This window comes from Prionailurus viverrinus, chromosome D4 (genome assembly GCF_022837055.1).
Source record: "Prionailurus viverrinus isolate Anna chromosome D4, UM_Priviv_1.0, whole genome shotgun sequence".
Classification (NCBI taxonomy): domain Eukaryota; kingdom Metazoa; phylum Chordata; class Mammalia; order Carnivora; family Felidae; genus Prionailurus; species Prionailurus viverrinus.
The window spans coordinates 72,949,854-72,973,947 of record NC_062573.1 but is presented as its reverse complement, the minus strand read 5'-3'; the positions used below and the strand labels follow the sequence as shown (position 1 = coordinate 72,973,947).

Below are 24,094 nucleotides of genomic sequence, written 5' to 3'. Positions count from 1 at the left end.
AGGTCATGATCTCACGGTTCGTAGGTTAGAGTCCCGCGTATCTGTGCTGACAGCTCGGAGCCTGGAGCCTGCTTCGGATTCTGTGTCTTCCTCTCTCTCTGCCCCTCCCCTTCTCTCTCTCACAAAAATAAGCAAACATTATTAAAAATTTTTAAAGGAAAACGATTGAAGATCCAGGAGTCAAGTGGGGGGGGGGACCCTCTTGCTAGCTCAACTTGTCTTTTCTCACTACTTAAAAAGTGTTGCTCTTCATCATCTTTTACCCTGCAATCTCCCCCATCTTCTAAATCCCAGAAAAAGGTTTCAAAGACCTCTGACCACACAAACCAGCTCCCATATCCAATTAGATTACGTGCTATCTGAAACCAGAAACGGTTTTCTAAAATCTGGCACGATATTCGGTACGACGTTGCTCAATCCTCCGTAGTGCACGATATTTAATTGAATAGTCTCCAAAGAAAATGTTCCTTCATTTCCAGCAAATTAAGGAAGTCGTAGGGTTGGTTTAAGAAATGTTGGTTTGATATTTAAATTGCTGCATAATACCTTCTACAGCCAGACTAAGTGGTGCTGTTAGTTCTGCCTGGTGAAAATATTCTGGTTTGTCAGCAAATAACCAAGCATCCTTGTGTCTCCGTGCAAAGCTTCCCTGGCCTATTCCAAAATAGTCACTTGACTGTGGCCTCAAAACAATCGTGATTGTTATGGCCCTAAGCCATAACCTTTCCCTGCCTATGACCAGAGTGGATACTTGGTGACCGTGCTAGTCTGGCTTATGCACTGGGAGGTAAAGACTGAAAGGATTTGACTATTGGAAGACTTCGATGGTCAATAACCTCTAAAAATATAGGAATTCATCTTTTACTGTCTGGCTACCGACAATGTGGTTCTCTAACCAGCAACTTTAGCATTACTTGGTGGCGAAAATGCATTTCTCAGGCCCCACCCAAGACCTACTGCGTCAGAATTGGTCTTTTTAACGAGATCCTCTGGTGATTCAAATGCACAGGAAAGATTGGGCATGTTGCATTAGAGCTAGGCCTAGTGAGGGAAGTTTTCAGTTATACTTAGGGACATACTCAGTTGAGTCCCGCTGATTTTGATTCACCATACATACTAATCTTCCTCAGAAGGTTTCAGACTGGCCATATCTGAACTTGGCTCTCCTTTTGGCCCTCAGGAACTTCTCAATAATGCTAGGATGTAGCAGGGGCTCTCTACTGTGCGATGGGCCGTTAGCTCATGGGCTAGTCTGAAATGTAATAGGGCATGGGGTTGTAATAGCCTCAGAGTATACATTTTGATGTGTTTGAATGCGCAAATTCTTTCATTCCTTAGGGTTCGTGGGCTGAGAAAGAAGAAAAAGGGGGAAATGACACGGACACATCCTTCAACTTATTTGGAAACCATAGATCAACAAAAGCAATGAGAGCAGATATATGGAGTTATTGATCTGTGATAATAATTGTCACCACAGTTGTAAATGGGAGCCTGCAATTCTCATTTATTTAACAGACATTTGAGCATGTACTGTGAACCAGGCACTTAGATAGATGCTTTATATAGATTATTGCATTTCACTGCACAATGACCCCACAAGATTGGTGTTACTACTTCCATTTTACAGATGAGAAAACAGAGCCTCAGGGAGATTAGATTTTAAATCCAACCTCTATTTCCAAAGCCCGTCTCTCTGCATTAAGACAAATGCAACTGTGCTGATAATGTTACAACATTTAATATTGGTATCATTACTTCTTTTTCAAATGAAAACATAGATATTTCCAGGTGTTGAAAAAGGCACATTTTGGTCTGTGAAATCAGACTGGAAAATCACTTTACCCATTAAGAAATTTATATATATGTATATATAATACACACACATATATATGTACACATATGTATATATGTGTGTGTATATATGTAATATGTATTTACATATACTTGTATCTATAAACGTACTTAGTGCACAAATGTCTCTTTCTGTAAGTTTTGTCTTATAACAACAGATATTTTTAAGGGTGAAGAAGTTTCAAGGCCTTTTCAGTCTTCCCAAAAATCTACTTATTCTACTTACTCAGTAAAACTTGCAATGAAAATCTATTTGCTTATAGAGATTAAGGCCTCATATTAAGCAGTTAGATCACTGTTTACTTAAGATTCTATGAATAGGAATCTTCTTAAAGTCTATTTTAACTCCCTTCTCTTAGGAAGAATGAGGTATTCTAGATCAATTTTTGAGCCTCTGGTTGAATTGCATGGATCCCCCAATGGGAGAGTGTATTGCCCAACAATGTTTAATATTAAGTATCTTACATATTCTGTTCTCTTCATTTCCCCTTTCTTTCCTTCCCTGTTCCTCTTTGGATCTATCTATCTATCATCTATCAATACATCAAATGGGAAAAATGCTTTACTTTTACATAGATAGGTAGTCATTTATAGAGAGAAATAATCAAACTGAAAACTTAGAATCCCATCCTTCTTTTAGAATTGGGGACCAAATCAAAATCAAATTTATTATATGTCTTGGCATCCATTTGAAAACCTACCTAATATGAGCAAAGTCATCAATTACTTCTATGTACTCATTAACTCAAAGATAAAAACAGAACACATGTGACTGAGATAAATCAATGTATTACTTCATTTGCCAGCTGAGTTATCTTAGGGCTTTTAGGTTTCAATACCTGGCATTGTCTAAATCCTAAGATTTTCCCACTTGGCTATCTTGCACGAGCAGAAGAACCCAAAACATCCTTTTAACCTTTCCAGACTGTAAACTCCATGAGGTCAGGTGTCATATCCTCCTTGTTCCTTTTGGCTTTGCCAGGTACTTATCCCAGTAAATTCAGTATTTTGGTAAACCACATTTATTTTTGGTTTAGTAAGTTAAGATTAGTGTTTGCTTCAAATCAACAGCATGGAACAGTGTATAATTTTTAGTGTGAAAGAATAGAGACTCTAAGCTTAATGTCTACAGTCTAGAGAAGGATTTCTAAACAGCAGCCTTATTGGCATTTTATGGCAGATAACTCTTAGTTGTGGGGCTCGCCTGTTGCATTGTAAGATGTTTTATAACGTCTCTGGCCTCTACCCTCTACTAGATAACAGTAGAAACACCCCCTTTCCCAACTGAGAACCACTGCTCTACATCAAGGTCCCAGAGGGTTGGAGTAAATTTAGAACCAAAGATCCAGGAGCTTGCATAACAGACAATGAACAGGAAGGAAGGAAAGGGCAAAGATAGCTTTTGGGCAAGAACAAGACTCTCATGTTGATAATGGGTCTAAGAAGACAGAAAAAACTGGGAAGCCTAGGGTTGTTGGAGAACTAGGGTTCTCCACCTAAAATGAGAAGTTTGTCACAGAGCCAGGAACTCAGGACCTTCTAGGACACCCAGGCCACCATTAGAAGGCCAATCAGAGTAACTGAAGACTGAAGAGAGTTTAGAGGTATGCTTCCTACCCACATCTGTGAGATGTAAACTGAGAAAAAGGACTGACTCAGAGGAAGATATAAATGATAGGACTGTATACAAACTTCCAAAGTGGACAGAGACCACATACAGGAATCAAGAGGTGTGCAGGTGGAGAAAAACAAGAAACCTACAGCATTTGTTGTTTCTCCTCACATCTTTCATTTCCAACATGCTTCTAAACTGTTTCAAGACATGAAGAGTGGGCAACACACAAGAAAGGATGCTTTCTTTAAATCGGGCGCTGTATTTGTTTATTTATTTATTTATTTTTGTTAAATACCAAACTGATACAGTATTGTCACCTAGGAAGATCTGTGGCAAGGAAATAATCTTATTCAGTAATAAGTAAGCCTAAAGAGGGCACTTTATTCTTGTCCTCTGTGAAAGCTATTCCTTCCATTTTATACTCACTTGAGGGCCTTGACTGACTCCTGGGGTCAGAGGATTTCCAAGAACGTATTTTTTAGCCCGTTCAACACTCCTTTGAACAAACTCATCATAAATTGATTCTTCCACAAAGAGTCTGGATGCAGCTATGCAACACTGGCCTTGGTGGTAGAATAATCCATGGTGGGAAAATTCAATGGCATTATCCACTGCAAAGAAGACACTCACATTGAAGAAGAGTTATTTTCTAAAGGTTACATATTTTTATACATATCTGTCAGAGGCAATATGGTGCTGTGGAAAACTTAGGAGTTGCAGAATCAGACATAAATTCAATACATCCCACCTCTTATCATCCAGGGTGACAAATTACCCTTTCTAATCCTCTCTGTGATATGGAAATGATAGCAAAAAATATTGAATCTAAAAAGAATTGTGGTTATTATTACAATTTTGATGTAGGGATTACCAAGAATATAGAAAGTGTCACAAGATCCAATCCCCCTGCAAACGATTTTTATAAATATCTCCATTTATACTTAGTTAGGTGACTATGAATGTTTCAGGCTCCAAGTTTTAACTACATGACAAAGAAAATATGAACTATCAATTGCATTAAATAACTTAAAAATATTTTTAGAGGGGCGCCTGGGTGGCGCAGTCGGTTAAGCGTCCGACTTCAGCCAGGTCACGATCTCGCGGTCCGTGAGTTCGAGCCCCACGTCAGGCTCTGGGCTGATGGCTCAGAGCCTGGAGCCTGTTTCTGATTCTGTGTCTCCCTCTCTCTCTGTCCCTCCCCCGTTCATGCTCTGTCTCTCTCTGTCCCAAAAATAAATAAACGTTGAAAAAAAATATTTTTAGACACCCTGATCAATAAGAAAAGTGTTATTTCTGAAGAAAAATCAATATTCAGAATCATTCACCAAGCCTTACAACCCTGGTCCAGAAAAAAACATTCTCCAACTTTATTTAAAATATACTGTATTATTTCATATATGCCTATAAGCTCTTCTTCCCTATGTATTTGAGATGGTAGAATGGGTCTTGAAAGGGAGGAAAAGGTTGCATCATTATTAAGTCCTAAACAACATGAAGAATGTTTTCTCTGCATTTTAATTTTTTAAATGCTGAGCACTTAATTGAACATATGTCTGTCGAGTGCTGTTGTATTTCTTTTGTGAACTAACCACACCTACTTACGTTGTAGTGGAAACAGTTCACAGAAAGGTTTGGTAAAAATCAGGAATCTCGTTTGTAGACTATATAATAAGGTAGTGTGGTCTGAAAAGCTTCAGTTATGACCACATTCAGCCATTTTTGTTCATTGCCACATACCTCAACTGCTAAAGAAAGAGCTAGATGAATGCTTGACAACCTATTTCTGCTAATTGACATCCATTTAGAAAATAACTATGGGATTTTACTCGGTAATATACTGAGAATGAACCTGGGATATTGTATAGTGGAGTCAGATCATGATTGGAGATTGAATATATGTAAATTTGACTACACTTGCTAGGAAGAGAAAGAGAGGGAGAAATTCCTTGAATAATAGGCGTCATTTTCCCCTGGCCGTTTCATTTAATGTGTGTATGACCCAGAGCGAAGGGAAAGGACAAATGTGAAATTTACTGTCTCCCTAGCTGGTCCCAGTACAATTTCACCCTGCCTAACCCAATGCTAATATTTAAAGGCATAGACTTAATTAAGAGTACACCATGGCTCCTAAGTGCAAAACAGTTAGTTTGCCTGGAGTTCAGCTGAGGAAATAGCAAACTATTCCAAATCACGAGGAAAGAGTGTCTGTGTTAGACTTATCTAGGTGTTGTACTTTAGGACAGTTTGAGAGACTTTCACGAGTAATTCTAGATTCTCATTAATGCCTTACATTTTGACGTTAGGAGCAAACCCTTTTATAAACTGCAGGTTCTCCGTACGGCATTACGGGACACCAAGGTGAGGGGTGAAAAGTTAAGAGTGGCTTTCACTCACAGTCGGCGTCGGCAAACACAATGCAGGGGCTCTTTCCACCAAGCTCCAGCGTCACCCTCTTCAGATTGCTTTTCCCGGCAGCTTCTTTGATCATTTTGCCAACCTGTAATGGAGCATTACAAAGGAGGAGGCTTAGTCTGCTCCCGTGAAGGTGGGTTTATTTGGCATTCTAAATTTAGACAATGTTTGTGCCATAGTTAAGTTTCATTAGGGAGAGACATTAGTGGCATTTTTCGAGACTGGCACCTTCAGATATCAAAGTCTCCTCCAACCGAGCACACATGTGATGAATCCGAAAAACGCTCATGAGAAAAGATCCACCGCTGACCTTGATGAACACCACTGGACAGGAGGTAGTTTTCATTTTAACCAGAACTTCCCCTTTCTACTGATGGACTTGAGATGTCACGGTCCAGCCAAAACTTACCTACTTTAATTTTATCCCTCTACAGCAATCCAGAGAACTCTGTCCGAACGGTCATATTCACTAACCCCCAAATCTCATCTCTGTTTCTCATCACGTGCTCCTTGTGACCTGGGTTGACTCCAGTCCTGCCCTTCCTTGGGGTCCAGCTGATATCTGAACACTTCTTTGAAGCCTGCTCTGTTGACTCTGGGTAGACATGACCTTTTCTTCCTCTTTTGCCCCATACAACGCTCATGAGGATTGTTTCAGTGTCTACCTCGGATTGTATTATTTGTGTCCATATCAATTTCCCAAACAGGTATCACCTCCTTGGTAGCAGTGATAAAGTCCTATCATTGCGTATTTCTTGTTAGCACTATCTGTTGCGGTGGGGGTTTGTTTAACTATGAACTGACTGACAGGTATCTCTTCTCTCTCTCTCTCTCTCCCTCTCTCTGTCTCCCCCCTGCATTCTTCCCTTCCCCTCTCCCTCCACACCTTTGAACAGTAGAGCTAGAAAAAAGAAATTGGATCTGTGCTCTCTGCTGCTACTTCAGCTAGCTGGAATCCTACTGTTCTGGTTTCTTCTTTAATGCTTGCTGCCTCTCTTCAGAGAAAGACATTGTTTTCATTTTTTTTCTTTGTGGATCACATCCCATCAAGATTATTTTCTGTAGTTGTTTTATTTTTCCATCTCCAAAACCTGGCCTGCTTTACAACTATTTCCTCTTCATTAGTTTTATTGAAGTCCGAATGTACTTAAATGATCTTTGCTTTTCTTTTTTGAGAGATGATTCATTTTAGCTTGCTTCTGGGTTTCTTTTCCTATTTGACACATCAGAGTTAAATAAAAAGTATCCCAATGGAACAAAAGATAAGTAGATGCTTGCTGAGTGTGTGTTTGATTTTTACGTGGTTACTGAGCCAAATGCTACTGTGTATTACAGAGTAAAGCATTAATTAATCTGTCAATGTTTTTATCTTATTTCAAGATGTTGTGCACAAACCCTTTAATATGGGTGAATAAAGAGAAACTAACATGCTTGCAGTGGGGAAATCCTGTCTGAAATTTTTCTTATATACCATTTTCTTTCCGTAATATATTTCTTATTCAATTTTCATTTAAGATGATTAAGAATTCTGTATTTCCTACATAATATGCTTTTCTTTTCCTCCTTTGAATTTAATTCTTTCTGCATCTTTTTTTTTCTTAAATTTTTTAACTTAGAAACATTTACTGGGGAAAATTGATTAAAGTAGGTAAGTTTTGTCTTGGGGAAGGGAATAAGATTGGAGATATTTTTCTTAAAGCCACATATGTCAGAAGAATGAGAATGAAGAATGGCTAGAAGTATGAGTAAGAGAGGAAGGCTTACACATCTGCTTAGGACAAGTTTAGATGGCAAACAAAAGGTTTGCTTGAGTTTTCTCAAAGGTCTAGCTAACGCTAAAAGAAGGAAACATCAATTTTTGTCCTGTGATTTTGTTCCTTTACTTGGAAAAAAGTAAACGTTTATCATTTTTCTTTAAAAAGCTCTGCAATGAGAAGGATGAGAACCTTCAAGACCATGGTCAACAACATGTGGCATGATAACGTGGCATTGCCATGTGGGGCAGAAACAGCAGATGCTCGTGAAAATAGCCGAGCTTATCTCACCGTGCACAGTGTATGTTGGATTCTGTTTCAAACGAATCGAATGAGGCATGAACATTCTTCTCTTACCAGAAGGATTTTTAGAAAGAGTGTCATTGCTATAAGCACCACGCAAGATGGAATCCCCTGTTTGCCTCTTTCATGGCCCTTGGCAAGTGTCTTGCTATCTGCTAAACACAAACCTGAAGCTAAAAGAGAGCCCAGGAAGACCGAGTTTTCTGCGTGGCCTCTAAAATCATCTTGGTTACACTTGATTATTTAATGCTTATTCAGAAGTAGTTACTGTACTGGCTTCTGCAGATAACAATGCATAAAATAGTCTTTGAGGACGGTCAACAAAGGAGAGAGATCCACGACCAAGCAAAGAGCATGAGCTATTATAATCATGTACCATGGTTAATGGGGACACAGGAGGGGAGGTTCAAATTCAGGATGGGGGCACCTGGGTGGCTCAGTCGGTTAAACATCTGACTCCTGATTTCGGCTTGGGTCATGAGCGCACAGTTTGTGGGATGGAGCCTCGTGTCAGGCTCTGCACTGACAGCACAGAGCCTGCTTGGGATTCTCTCTCTCCCTCTCTCTCAGCCTCTCTCCGTCTCTCTCTCTCTCTCTCAATAACAAATAAATCAGCATTTTAAAAATTCAGCATGCCACCGGAACTGCAGAGAGAGCCATAGAGGTAACATGTGGCAGCAGGCCTTATCATAGTAGGTGTGGCCACCAGTGGGCACAAGCCTGGAGGAAGGAAACGATACATCTGAGTCCTCTATAGGGTGCTCGCTAGTAAGGTGTTTACTACTCATTAGCTCTGTCAATTTTATTCTGTACACTAAGGTAGACATTATTATTCCCATTCACAAATTAGAAATGCAAGTTTAGCAATGATACTTAACTTTTGGAAGACACACTGTGTAAAGGGATAGAGTCAGAATTTGAGCCCAGATGTTGCCTAGTCTGTTAACCTCAAAATTTTTCCATTTTTGGCAGGTAAAGTCCCCCAAAATGCTGCAGGGGCCTGGGGATGGGCCAAGGCAAATAGGCAGTGGTTCCAGAGAGGGGGTCAGGCAACAGCCCAGATGAACTAGAGAATGAGTGGGCATGGGATCTAGAGGAGGAAATATGCATGGAGTCCTTTGGGGGAAGGTCTAGAATGCTCAGCTGAGGAGTTTGTACCTTCCTGCCCTTATCTCCTCTGCTATGATTCTGATCTGTGACTTTACCACTTTCTAACTTATTTCCATGTCTCATTTCCAATTATTTTGTCCCACCGAATGCAGGATTTGCTTTCCCTCGCATCAACTAGGGGTTTGCAGAATGTAAACTTTTTCTATTCTATGTCTATGAAATGTAAGAAAAAGTACATAAGTATTTAATTTTTAAAAAAAAATCAAGAAGAGTAACTTTTGATTTTCCGCCATTTAAAAAAATTTTTATTTTATTTATTTTTTATGTTTTATTTTATTTATGTTTTATTTTATTTATGTTTTATTTATTTTTGAGAAAGAGAGAGACAGAGTGTGAGCAGGGCAGGGGCAGAGAGAGAGAGAATAGCTGAAGCAGACTCCAGGCTCCAAGCTGTCAGCACAGAGCCCGATGCGAGGCTCAAACCCATAGACCGTGAGACCATGACCTGAGTCGAAGTCAGATGCTTAACCGACTGAGCCCCCCCAGGCGCCCCTCCACCATTTTAATTCTCTATGTAGATGTTTCTTTATACTGGAGTGGCTAAGTAGGAGTATAAAATAATCCAATTAGCTTCTCCTCATTATCTAGAATGTTCTTCTTGCTTCTCAATCTCCAAGGGAGTTAAAAAAGTAACCCCTTTTCAAAATTCAGAGCAAGTCCTAACGCCTTCGTAGACATCACCATTCCTTATTCCTTCCTGTGAATGCCCTCAGAGCAGTTGATACATATCATAGTATCTTATCACATCTTGCTGTGTATCTTATTTGTAACAGCCACTTTATAGGAAAGCATTCTCATTCTTCAAACTTTCTACTGAATACCAGTAAAAGGTTTGCACTGATCTTCTAACAATGTCACATAATCCAATAAGAGGACTCAAATTGTGTTTTACTTGGTACAGTATGATTTTACCACTGTCTTTTGCTTGCAATAGGAAATCATCTCAATAGGTGGGAATCTATTCTCCCAAACTCCACTTTCCAGGAAGCGCGCGCTCTCTCTCTCCTTCCTGCCTCTTCTTGCAGTGCCCATGGCTGAGACCCTGTTCTTTAGCCTTCCAGAAGGTCGCACTGGAGCCAAAAAGGCATAAAAGTTAGGCTAAACCAGCAGTAACATTCAGGAAGCTGAGTTGCTGGCTCCCTTTCAGAACGATCAAGAAACAGAGAACCCCAAATAAGGAGCTAAGGGTGATGTTCTGCAATTTAATTTTCGTAATCTACAGGGTAAAATTACATTCATTCATACAAATCACTGTGGCTCTATTTAGAATTTCTATCATAAACCATACTAATCACATGACAGGATCCAATCGGCTCTAGTTCTCATCAGGGAAAGGAATGAACATTCTAAAAGCAGTTCCCTGTAGTCCGAGTTTGTCACAGGTATTCCGTTTCATCTCAACTACATCTGCTTATGTTCTATAAACACGTCTGAAGGTTCGAATAAGGAACAAATCATTAAAAAGAACTTTTGTTTTAAAGAAACGTCGGCTTAAAAACAGTAACATAAAACACACGCTTCTGACACCTGGAGATACAGACATTCCTCACTACTGGCCCGAGTAACTGATTACCTCTGTAGATCCTGTGAAGGCCACTTTGTCTATGTCCATGTGGGAAGAAATGGCCGCCCCTGCGGTAGGTCCATAACCAGGCACAATGTTCACTACTCCTGGAGGGAAACCTGCCTGAAGATACAAAGTAAAATATTTACAACAGAACTGAGAATCTCATTCTACGACAAAAAAGAGGCGTGTATGGGATCAAAGTTGCCTCTTTATGCCGAGCTTATGAGTTTCTCTACCAGGAAAGATTCGTTTATGTGGTTTTATTATTATTATTTCATTTCTCAGCCCACTTAAAATAACCTCAAGAGTTGCATTGCTGGGGAAGTATTTCTCCGCGGGGTAAGACCATGTTTGACTTTTATGGGTCATTGCCCCAGTGATGGCTGTCTCAAGTTTCCTAACGGTAACTCAGAAAGATAGTATGGGTAAAAGAACTTGGTAAATTACTCACATAGAAGGAAAGCAATGCGTTTATTAACCTATCGGCAAATCTAAAAGGATCTTACATTTTTAGTTTCTAGCTATTGATTGTGCAGGGCATACCAACTGGGTGGCAAAAGCCTACTGGCAACATTTAATCAGTAAAACATTAGATAAGAATTGTCATCCCGTGCATGATTAAGTGGCACAGACTGATTTCATTCCTGGTTAAAAAAATGATGAGGTAGAAAACAGTGTGTACCTGAGATGGGCACAGTCACATTTCATGTTGTAGGCACCAACGTGCCCCATTTTGATATATCTTTGCCTTTTTTTTAAAGTGAAGAATAGTTTTAAGATTTACACTCAGGTATTTAGAATTTAAGTGTCTAGTAACTAAAGCTTGTTTTCTAAGTTCTGGAAAGACATGAAGGACAATGGGCAATAAACTGTTTGCAAGAAAAAAGATATTAACACAATCCAGACAGTGGATGGAAATAAATTTCACGTGCAAATTTTTTTTTTGCCACTTGTTAAGCAAGAAGGCAAATGCAGAGGAAACTAGAATAGAAAACAGAACATAAACATGTCCCCTTGTGGGTAGATGTGTTCAAAAATTATGTGGCACAATATTACAAGTGAGCAGAGAGGCCTCCAACCTTCGAATGGACTAGTTTTTTTTTTTTTTTTTTTTTTTTAATTTTAAATCGCAGAACCTCCAGGCCATCGGTACCGGTTGTAAACCAATTTTCATTTCAATATCCGAAAGAAGGATACTTCAGTTTCAACATGAAGTCACATTCATGAGAGTTAGGCCAAAGAAACAAATAAACAAGGGGCACGGTCTCCCAAAAATGAATAAACATAAAAAAATTTTTAAAAAGAAACAAACAAACAAAAGTGATCATAAGGTGACTGTTTGATATGAAGCCTTTGAATCTGGCATCTAATCTCCATTTGGGCAGAGGTGCATTTGGGCTGATTGCAAAACATCTCAACTGGCAGCCATATTAAATTTGTCTTCATCACTGGCCAGGAGCCATTGGGTGGTAGTTTAGGGGAGCACGAAGTGAGGTCTTCTTATTGTAAATGAAGGCTCCCGAGTTCTTGTGCATATTTTGATGGGGGAAACTCACCTCTTGTATTAAAGATGCCACGTGAAGAGCAGTGAGAGGAGTTTGCTCTGCAGGTTTGACAACCACTGTATTTCCGCAGCTAAGGGCAGGCCCTATCTTCCAAATGAGCATGACCAACGGGAAATTCCACTAGAAAGCAATATATAACAATAGATTCTTTGTATCACTGAAAGCTACATTTGCCAATCTAACTTCTACATTATCCACTACCCATCGATGTGAAATAATAATTGTAGCAGTTTTGTGTGGTCAACTGGTGTATTCGAATTCAGTTAACTGCTAAAAGCAAACTCATAAATGCTAAAAAGCTCCAAATAAGCTAGCTGTGGGACGGGAGTGGAAGAGAGCCATACAATTTTATCAAGGGCTGTTATTATGAGTTCTTCATCTACTGGAGGGGAAAAAAAAATCACTGCATGGTTTAAAAATCAAACCTTGCTATTAAACACACTAGAAGTTATCTGTACATGTTTGAAAGTGTGATTATTCCTCCCTCCTTATAGATCATTTATTGTAACTACACACCCAATAGTGAGACTTAACAGTGACCTGAAACAAATATAACACTGTATGTCAGCTATACTTCAATAATAAAAATTATATGTATGTGAGTGTGTGTGTGGGTATGGGGGTATGTGGGTATGTGTTTATTTCTAAGACAAATATCTCGCTGAAGACATTAAAGTTTAGCATCTGGTGGCTAAGAACTTGGTTCAAATCTCAGCTCAGTCACTGACTAGCCCAGTGAACTCAGACAAGTTACATGCTCTCCTTGGATGATTTCTTCACCTGTAAGTACTGATAAAAATCCTCTCTACTTTGGAAGGTCATCCTGAGGATTCTTCAAGAAAGTAGGCCAAAGACTTAACAGACTGACTGATTCATCATAGTCATGCAATAACTATTAGCCATTATTAGTGCCCAGGGTTTCGTAGTTTTTATTAATTTTATTGAGATTTGTGAAGTAATGAGCAATTTCATTCAAAAAATTGTATGTATGCATTTCAGTCTCATTGGAGCAGAAGCTAATTCATTGTGACTTCCTCATTTAAAAACTTCACGGGTGGCTGTGTGGTTCCATCAGTTAAGCAACCAACCCCTGATTTCAGCTCAGGTCATGATCTCATGATTCAGAGATGGAGACTCGTATGGGGCTCTTTGCTGACAACCTGGAACCAGCTTGGGATTCTCTCTCTTCCTCTCTCTCTGCTCATTCCCTACTCGCACCTGCTCTCTTTCTCTCTCTCAAAATAAATAAACATTTTTAAAAAATAATCAAAAACTTCAGAATACTCTGCCAACTTTTTATTTGGCCTCTTTGAATATGTTGGCGAAATCAGTTAGGTAGCCTCCTCTTTTGGGGGTTTAAAAGAAAATCTTCATGATTCTGCTTAAAAATACTACTAAAGGTAGGATACATTCCATACAGTGGTCCAACAGTTCCTTCCATTTTAATTGAAAACAGGCATTTAGGACATGAACACTGGTTGCTACTATTCTCCATGATAAGTCTCAATGAGGAGATAAAAAGTGAAGAATAGAAGCAGAGAAGTTGGTGATGACCACTTTGGTTACATGTGAAACACGGGTCTTAAAAAGAGTATATAACACAGCATTTTAAAAACAAACCATACAGTAAATGTCAATGTCAATGCTGAAACACATTCAAGTACTGAAACACTCAAGAGATACACCACAATATAGACACGATTCTGGACTAACTCATTTGTACCTAAAGAGTTCAGTCACAGGGAGACCTAAGCTCATCAGTTACTACATTTGGTCCATATTTAGCAAATCTCCGAGAACGTATTTATGTTGGATAAAGCTTCTTTACCAAATGAAATAGAATTCTTTTTTTTTTCTTTTTTAAAATGGAAAATGATATAGAAAACCAACTTACAGGAATGATTTGGCCACATACACCAATAGGCTCATGTTTTGTATAAGTAAAAAAGTTTCCATCTGGAAAATAAAACACAATCATTTATGGACAAGTATATTTGACATACATGGGATGGTGGTTTGGGTTGATACTTACAGAAAGGTATACACAATAACTAAAAACAAAAACAAGGGTGCCTGGGTGGCTCAGTCAGTTAAGCATCTGACTTCAGCTCAGGTCATGCTCTCATAGCTCATGAGTTCGAGCCCCACGTCTGGCTCTGTGCTGACAATTCAGAGCCTGAAGCCTGCTTTGGATTGTGTCTCCTTCTCTCTCTGCCTCTCCCCAACTCACACTCTATCTCTATCTCTCTCCAAATAAACAAACATTGAAAAAAAATAATAATAAAAACAAAACCAAAAATTTAGGAAACCAAGAAAACATATCTCCAACCACTTACAAAATGAAAAATTGTGTTCTGAAATAGTAATTTGAAATGAGAGGAACCATAAAACTGATATAGGTCAAGGAAAAGATGTGAAACCAGAAAATATCTGAAAGATATTTAGTTCTATCTCTCACCCATGCAGAAGGGCTATTTTCTAAATTGTCCTCATTCTCAAAGTTTACTTTCTTTCTTAAGAAAAAAGGCAAAAGGGGGGCACCTAGGTGCCCCTGTCAGTTGAGCATCAGACTCTTGGTTTCAGCTCAGGTCATGATCATGGTTTGTGAGTTCCAGCCCTGTGCTGGGCTCTGTGCAGACAGTGCAGAGCCTCCTTGGGATTCTCTGTTTCTCTCCCTCTTTCTCTGCCCCAACCCCACTCATGCACGTGCACACGCACATGCACATGTGCTCTTTCTCTCTCTTTTTCTCTTTCTCAAAATATATAAATAAACTTAAAAAAAAAAGAAAAAGAAAAAAGGTAAAAGGTGTATGACTAAGAAAATACCTGTTAGAGTGCTATTTCTGACAGTTCTAACTTCTATCAGTAATGGCAGAATTTTTTTGAAGTAAAACTAATAAAATTAGAAGAGAGTAGAATTAAAAAAAAAAAGTATCTCCCTACAAGCCTATTGCTTATTCTAAAGGCTTTTTTTCCCTACCAAAAAATAAAAGCAGACTCTATTAATCCATGAAAAAAAAAATGCCAGAAGTAAAACACATTGCTAAAAAAAGTGTCAGAAGTAAAAGACATTGCTAAAAAAAGTGTCAGAAGTAAAAGACATTGCTTTGCAATCTGGATTTCATTGATTGATATACCTCAAAGTTTGATGTGGTCATTCTGAGGTTACATGGCACATTTTGTTCTGTTCTATTCTAGTTCTCACAAAAACTTCCTGGCTATCATAGCAAGAAAGCTCCTTATCAAGTCTATTTGTACTTAAAATGGTTTCTCCCTCGTCAAAGGGTAAAGCAAGAATTTCTAACATAGCCACATTTCTTGTTTTTTACCATGGTCTCACCCCCCCCCCCCCTTTAATTCCTGGCTATCACTTTTAACCTGCTGGAGGCTGTCATGAGATTGAAAATACCCAGGAGGGCCAGCCCAGAGGGTGTTGTACTTCTACAGCCAGTAAGTGCATTTATAGGAATTAAATTCTACCCATCATGTTTTCCAAACTGATGCTTCTTTATATTCATATCTCATTATGTGCATTCTCTACTGAAATAATAAAACACGTACATACACATCTACTCACACAAATTCTTAAATTGGGCTGTAAACACAGTCTCATCTTGCTTTGAAGCTACTTGAAATAAATCAATGTGAATTGGTTTGTTTAATTAATCTGCTGTAACTACTGAGTTAGACCAGGCACAGATGACCATAACTGACTCACTCTGGAACATGCAAAGACACTTAAATAATTACATTATAGGAGGGGTATAAATGCCACTACTGGAATACACAATAAATAATTTGAGGCCAGCTTTGAAAAGTTTGTGCCGTGAGAGAGGCAATTGCCCTAATTCAGTGATTGTGGGCACAAGACTGCTCTTGCTTTAAAATTGTCTAACACATCTGTAGTGGTACTTTCTTTACAGCCTGAGTGGTCAGGCTGTAAAGAAACAATGTTAAAAAGCTATGTGATAAATCTTAGCAGAAGTTCAGAGCTGCATCGTCTCAAAGTCACGGTGAAAATAAGACTGCCTTTTTGGGTGACATCTTTAAAAAGGAGGATTTGGAATAATTCAGCTCTACAGTAATCTTCTCGCACCTACCCCCCATCCCTGGTGGTTTCTCAAAGCTCCTTACCGATGGGTATCGTGCGACCCTGGATCTTGTCAGCCCACCCTGCACAGTAGCGTAATGTCGTTATGCAACCCCCTAAATCCATCTGATATGCGTTGGAGAATAGTTTTCCACCATTCATTGACTCCATTGTCTGAAAAAGAAATCAAACCGCAAAGATAAACTTCCATAAACATTTTAGATTAAAAAATACAGCATTATTATTTTCAATGATCATGTGTTAGAGAATTTTGGAAATAGAAAGAAATCCTGTAAGCCATCTTATATCACCTTCCCTTTCTAACAAAGGGGGTAAAACAGAAAAGGGCTAAAATGACTTACTTAGACTTGCTTAAGGTCACATACCAAGATCCAGATAGAAAGGGCAGTGAGATTCTGGTTACTAACCTCTAGTGTTCCTTTCTTCCATCTCATTCTGACTGTCCTCCAGCTGACCAGCTTTCTAGGAATTGGTTCCAATTTGATAGACATGAAGTTGGTGAGAGTGAGTGCACCTAGTTTCGTTAGATCAGAGCTCCAACAAAATTTCACTTAGTGCATAAATACAACTGTGGGACAGTTAAATGTCGGGGACTATTAATAGTGCCTCAATGATTGGGGCGCCTGGGTGGCTCAGTCAGTTGAGTGTCCGACTTCGGCTCGGGTCATGATCTCGCCGTTTGTGGGTTCGAGTCCTGGGTCGGGCTCTGTGTTGACAGCTTGGAGCCTGGAGCCTGCTTCAGATTCTGTGTCTCCCTCTCTCTCTCTCTGCCCCTTCCCTACTCACTCTCTCTCTCTCAAAAATAAAAAAACATGAAAAAAATTAAAAAAAATAGTGCCTCAATGATTTTTAATTTTCGCATGCCATTTGGATATAACCAATCAAGTTACACAAACTTCAGTGACCCCTGCATCTTTTAGTTCATGAGTTTTCTTCAGTAGAAGTTTTAATTGTGAAACTCCCAGTTTTGCCACTATTATCAAAATTCTTGTTTGAGTGGTCAGGCTGTAAAGCGCAACATTTTCTGGTCTAGTGCTCTAACCGTCTATTGGTATCAGATGGCCTGTCTTCCTTTCCTCCTTTCCTTAAGCAGGAACTCTTAAGAGCTCTTTGGGACCTCATGTCCGGCCAGGGCAGGAATGTCCAGGTGACAAACTGTTAAAACAGCTCCTCGTTTATCAGACAATCTTCTGTCTCTGCATTATGTTGTGAGCCATCTCAAAACTTAGATCAAATGTGATTTTCGTGTCCTGATTTTCTTTCCCCCTTAGGAGCTTATCAGACAGAGGGAGCAAGCCCTCTACACTCCACAGAGCAGCTAAATAAGAAAAGTCAAGTTTTGGCAAATTCTGCTTTCTTCCTCCAGGACATTTTGGTTAATGTAATATTATTGTGTGTAACTCCTAAGTCCACACTTTTGCATACTTTGAATTACGCTGAACCTTTAAATAATAAATAGTTCTTTGATTAACTATAATTGCTCCTGTTGATTTAAAAATAAGTATAGAGGCTTCTTTGTTACTGCCAGTAAAAGATTCTAAAGGTAATAAAAATTTGCTCTGAAACTTGATCTTGGTTGGTATTGGTTTGGGTTCAATTGGCTTCACTATAATACCTAAGAAGAAAATAAGGAAACACCCCGCCCATTTTACTTAACTGACTCATCTAACTGCCAAAATGTTTTTTTTATCAGTATACAATAAAATATAATTATTATAAGCCATGCACGATTGGATTTCTTTCCTTCTTCTTCACCTTTTTCAACTGTAAAGAGAATATCATTTAATCGAGACCATTGTGGATGCATACATTTCAGGAGGGGAAAAAGCAGCCATTTATTTATTAAGTGTCTTGGTGGGCTAGATTAAAGAGAAATAGATTTATTTTAGAGAAATATTCTGGGCACCTTTGACAAATTGTATGAGATTTTCCATAAAAAGAGTCCCGTGTTCAAGTAAGTTGGAGAAACCCAGTGTACTATTCTAGGCTATTCACTGCATGTGACCTCGTTGAAGGCTCTAAGGAATTCTAGAATAGAGAAAAGAAATTTGTGTAAATCGGTTTAACTTGGATTGCCAAGGTTTAGACTGTAGAATCTACACGAGTAGAAATTAACATCGTCTGGAACTAGAGTGCAGATTACTACTCGAGAATAAGCTCACTGATAAGATTTCCTGTACTGGAGCTGGTCGAGGTCTTTTCGTTTTGTTTGTAGTGAGCATGTAGTGATGACTAAAACATAACCGACGTGCCAATCCAAACAACGAGTACTTTCTAGACATCTCGCTACCTGCCCAGTTTGATTAATACTCACTGCCAGGAGAAGACGATCTCTTTCAATTAAGTCAGCCAACTTGTATATTAGCCGCCCTCTCTCTGAAGCATTCATGGTGCGCCATGGAGAGCCGATCTGAAAAGCCTGTCTTGCGGCCTTCACTGCTTTGTCAATATCCTCCTGTAAGTCAAAGGGAATTCAATTCAGTAGCCTAAACGCGTTAGCGAATCCAATGGCAGGAACCCTATAGAACAGACTAAAGGTCCTCATAAGTAGATGCTGTGTCCTCATTAGCCCAACGTCTAGCACATTGTACAAACTCAAGTATCGTATACTGGAATTATATACCTGCTGCCTAATCTTTGGAATGATGAATTCCACACACAGAACTCAGGCTTGATTTCCTAGAATAGAAATATTATAATATTTAAGTATTGCTATCACTGAAAGGCTTCCCATACATATATCAAATCATGTTTTAATTACTTTACGCATATTAACTTATTTGATTCTTTTCTTAAGTGTTTATTTATTTCTGAGAGAGAGAGAGAGAGAGAGAGAGAGAGAGAGAGAGAAGGCACAAGCAGAGGAGGGGCAGAGGGAGCAGGGGACAGAGGATCTGAAGTGAGCTCCACACTGACGGCACAAGAGCCTCAACGCTGGGCTCAAACTCCCAAATCGTGAGACTGTGACCTGAGCCAAAGTGGGATACTTAACGGACTGAGCCCCCTAGGTGCCCCAATTCATTTGATTCTTAAGAATTTTGTGAGACAATTACGTTCCCCATTATACCGATGAAGACAGTGAAGCAAAGAGAGAGAGGAAGTTTGCCCAAGGTCAGTGGCAGGAAGTGGCAGAAGGGAATTTTACACGGAGCGCCTCTGACTGTAGAGACTGCTCTTCACCACTACGTGATACTGCTTTGGTGACTGCGTTACCAAGAGTTCCAGGGAAAGCTCAAGATCGACTAAAATGGGGGCGCCTGGGTGGCGCAGTCGGTTAAGTGTCCGACTTCAGCCAGGTCACGATCTCGCGGTCCGTGAGTTCGAGCCCCGCGTCGGGCTCTGGGCTGATGGCTCAGAGCCTGGAGCCTGTTTCCGATCCTGTGTCTCCCTCTCTCTCTCTGCCCCTCCCCCGTTCATGCTCTGTCTCTCTCTGTCCCAAAAATAAATAAAAAACGTTGAAAAAAAATTAAAAAAAAAAAAAAAAAGATCGACTAAAATGGTGTGTATCTTCTTGGATGGCCGGTGACCCTATAGCCTATACACTTTCATCTGGAACCTACTGCAGGTGTATAGGAACTGGGTTTTGCTGTTGAAGGGGAAAAATCATAATCGTGTGTTCATTCCTCTTGTGTAGAGAGAAAAAAGCATAGCAGAGTGAAACTGGTATAGAGAAGGATCTGTCTACATCTGGTTTCAGCTCAGGTCATGATCTCATGATTCGTGAGTTCGAGCCCCGCGTCGGGCTCTGTGCTGGCGGCTTGGAGCCTGCTTGGGATTCTTTCTGTCTCTCCCCCTTCCCCTCTCCCCTGCTTGTGCTCTCTCTCTCTCTAAAAATACATAAAAATTTTTTCAAAATTAAAAGAAGTGTAATCTGGTGTGATGCAGTGATAATATTCACCGAGCACAAGTAAATATCCTTTCACTGTAATACATCACACACTTGTGATGTATTTTGGGTATTCAGCTAATCACACTGATCGTTTATATTTGGACGTTGTTTTAGGCCACGGGCTCTAACCTTTTCCAAGTTATTTTCAGACAGCAGTGTTTGGAAAAAAAAAAAACAAAAACACAAGAGTCTGAAATTGCCAGCAGGATCTGTAGATATCACAGCTTATAAAATATATGCTGCTCTGTGTTTAAACAGACCTGTGTGCCCCAGCTTTCTCTTGGATTCTTCTGTCAGTGTTCTGCTATTGGCCTTAACCAAATATGGTTTATCGTAGGCGTCCTGGCCTCTCGAAGGGATATGGGAAAAAATGACTTCAAGACAATTAACTCTGTCATACGGAAAATACATTCCTGAAATAAAGACCTTTTTGTGGTTGTGTCCTTTGGGTTATAATCCTCCTTTTCTCCTATCTTCTATTTTATCTCGCAGGCATAGAAATAGAGTAATGGTGGTTAATACATAGCTTTGGAAGAAAACAACTCAAGTTTGAATTCTGTTTCCTCATCTATTATCTCTGTGAGTTTTGGGATACCCATCCTTCCTTCCATCCATCCATCCTTCCACCCATCCAAAAATATGTCAAACACTATTCTGTAAGTCGCGGCATCAGGTTGCTAACGATAAAATAGCGAAGATGGGAGACTGTCCTTTTGAAAATTAAATAAGGTAACACTGGAAACACATTTTCTATGTGACAGACGTTACATTGAGTGTTCACTAAGTGGTAGCAAGTGCTATCATATTTGCGGCAAAACAACCTTAAAACAACTCTCAGTTCTAGTATATTTTAATTTTTTCCTTTCAGTTTTCACTACCCTGTATCATTTTAGGGCTTTATTATCTCATACTGCTGCTAATCTTCCCATGTCCATTATCTTCTCTCACCAAACTGTCTTTTCTACTGCTATCAGGCTAATCTTCCTCAAACAATTTTATGTGATCGATCCCTTTCCCTTTCAAATATTTGCAATGTCTCCCCTTGCCCTACGGTCTTAAGGCCAGACTCCTCTTCCTGATTTTCAAGACCCAGCGTTATGGGGCACCACCTCACCTACCCAAACTCGTGTTTACATTTTTTTCTCCTCTGTCTAGCCCAACTGCTTCTCATCTTTGCTCCTGCCATTCTCCTTCCCTAGAATGTTCTACCAGCACACTCCTTTACCTTGAAAATTCTACATGTTCTTTAAGACCCAGCTCAGGGGCAGCTGGGTGTCTCAGTCGGTTGAGCGCCTGACCTAACTTCGGCTCAGGTCATGATCTCACGGTTCATGAGTTTGAGGCTCACATTGGGCTCTGTGCTGACAGCTCAGAGCCTGGGGCCTGCTTCCAATTCTGGGTCTTCCTCTCTCTCTCTGCCCTTCCCCCATTCACACTCTGTTTCTCTCTTTCTCAAAAATAAACATTAAAAAAAAAAAAGACCCAGGTCAAAGATCAGAATCTACCTAAACTCTTGCCAGGCTAATCCAGTTTGATAATAGCTACTAGTTAAGAGTTTACCAAGCTCTATGCGCTAAGTGACACCCTCCATAACCCCGCAGTTTCTACCACGGTTAAGCACCACGCACCTTGTTTTACAGGACATGAAATCCAGCAGGAAACCTAGCAACCAAAATCAGATCTCACATCTGGCTCCAAAGTCCAATTTCATAGCTTTGCAAGAACATCCTGATAGTGATCTTCGCAATGAATATTTATTGCTATCTGTATTAAAAGCTGTGCTATTCCTTACTATTCTGGGCCTACAATAGGCAGTTAATAAATATTTAATAATTTAATGACCTATCTTTTAAAGTCATCATATTACATTGATTTTATAGAAGAGTGCTCCTGATATAAATAATTTGCTGATATTGACATTCACATCGTAAATCGTACTTTAATCAATTGCATTATGTAACAGAGCCTTTACATTAACCGTATTAGGCATGAAGCTTGTTGTTACAAACATAATAAAAGTTTTACGACTAGTATCTCTTGGCTTTTTGTTCCGGGACTATAGCATCTGCAAGGACATTAGCTTTTTAATCAACCAGTAAACAGTTTGGTACATTCAGATTTGCCACCATCAACCACGCTTTTGCCTTAGAGTGTTTAAAATGTTCCTTTTTTTGAAGTAAGGGACTAAAGCTGAATGGATGAAAGCGGATTGAATGAAGATAAAATATGAAAGTCCTCCTAAACATGGTTAAGGAAAGACAAACTTTTCTATCACTCCCAGGATGTGCATTTCCATAGTAAATCCATTCCAATTTGGAGAAAATAGTTCTCAGACCAGTTTTACTTTTACACTTGTCATAAGCACTTACTTTAATGGACATTTACTTTTATCCCCACCAATTATTTGTTAGGTCATGCTTAGTATTAAAAGCAGTTTTCAGGATTAGTCAATATAGCCTAAAAGAGCCAGTGAAGTGAAAAGAAAACAGTTCCCACCCACATCAGTGCTTTGCTTTGTAAGTTCCATTTGTTCTTGCCCCTCCTCCTTTCTTTATAACACCATTGAAAGGCGGTATATAGCCCATTGTTAGCTCCATTCTGCTCATAAATTAAACCCCCCAAACCTCTTGGCTCATTATCTAAAGAGTCAGTTCCAGAATATTAGGTTTACGGTGACTGTGTAATTTACTAGATTTGTACCTTTCGCTAAGCAACGTTAGAAGTTAGTACACATTTGTCGGCAAAACTGTGAGACCAGCAATAATTACTTAGAAAGAAACGTTAGTAGATTACCCCTGAAAGAGAACACGATGGCAAGAGTGCTAAATATTAAGCAAGCTGTTGCTTACGCCGAACAGTTTATATCATAAACAACTGAACTCAAATGATCAAGTATCCAGCAACTCGATTAGCATTGTGACCTGATTTGAAGCTTTGCTGGATGTTAATGAGTGTCCCTGATCTACATTTGCACAGACAATGCTGCTCTGCTATGAGCAGGAGTAAAACTGCCAAAAAGCACACAGCAAACAAATGACCAACGTTTCTAAAGCTTCAGGTTTGATCATCAGCTCTCCCTCACTACGGTTTAGGAAGAAGGTAAATGCCACCACGATGCCAAGAAAAGTCCTCAGACTGCCTGAGGAGATTCAGCTGGAACTCCCGGCACAGATTTGTTTCACTGATGAAACTAAAGTTGGAAGCCTGTGGCAAAGAGAGATGTCCAAGGCACCAGAGCCAAAGCATCCGGAATACTTGTTCTGTTGTTAATTGCAAACTGCAACCAGTTCTGCGGTCTTACTCCTGAGTAGCATTTATACCTCTGAAGAGAAAGAGGAGGCAGCTGTCAGGGGGCTCAAATGTACCTTATCTTGCCCTTTATTGTTTTCCCCACCACCCCAGGGTCTCCAGAGCTACTCAAGCAACCAGAAGGACACTTGATGTAATATGGTGCTTTAATGCAGTGCTGCGTAGATCTCTGGAAGTCTCTGATAAAACGTCATTCCTCTTTGTTGAATGTGAAGAACACATTTTCCTCTTATTTCTAGGAATAGCCCAAAGGACACAGACTTCCGGGTCTCCTGGAGCATGTGACCAGGGACCATCAGTATATCTCTGCTCAAGTTTGGTCTTGTCACATTTCATAGAGGTGCAGAGTGATGATCACAGCGCAGGTTCCAACTCTAACGTTTTACTTATTAAGTCCATGCCCTCCATTAAATGCTAACAGAGGGGATACAACTTATTAATACCTAGTTCAGTGGTTCTCCAAGTATATTCCTCCACCTCCAACCCAACAAACTGGCAACATCAGAGTCACCTGAGAATCTGTCAGAAATGCAAATTCTCAGGCCCCA

The 24,094-nt window shown here is 39.6% G+C and overlaps 1 protein-coding gene across 1 annotated transcript in view; it reads right to left on the bottom strand.

Moving 5' to 3' along the window:
- Positions 1–24,094, bottom strand: part of ALDH1A1 (aldehyde dehydrogenase 1 family member A1) — a 59,808-nt gene that overhangs the window by 18,686 nt on the left and 17,028 nt on the right. Inside the window, exons 3-9 of the mRNA XM_047830658.1 lie at positions 18,663–18,803; positions 16,372–16,501; positions 14,132–14,193; positions 12,229–12,357; positions 10,679–10,792; positions 5,861–5,963; positions 3,893–4,077 (exon numbers count right to left, since the gene is read on the bottom strand). Coding sequence (XP_047686614.1) covers positions 3,893–4,077; positions 5,861–5,963; positions 10,679–10,792; positions 12,229–12,357; positions 14,132–14,193; positions 16,372–16,501; positions 18,663–18,803 — 864 coding nt within the window. The remainder of the gene's footprint in view (positions 1–3,892; positions 4,078–5,860; positions 5,964–10,678; positions 10,793–12,228; positions 12,358–14,131; positions 14,194–16,371; positions 16,502–18,662; positions 18,804–24,094) is intronic.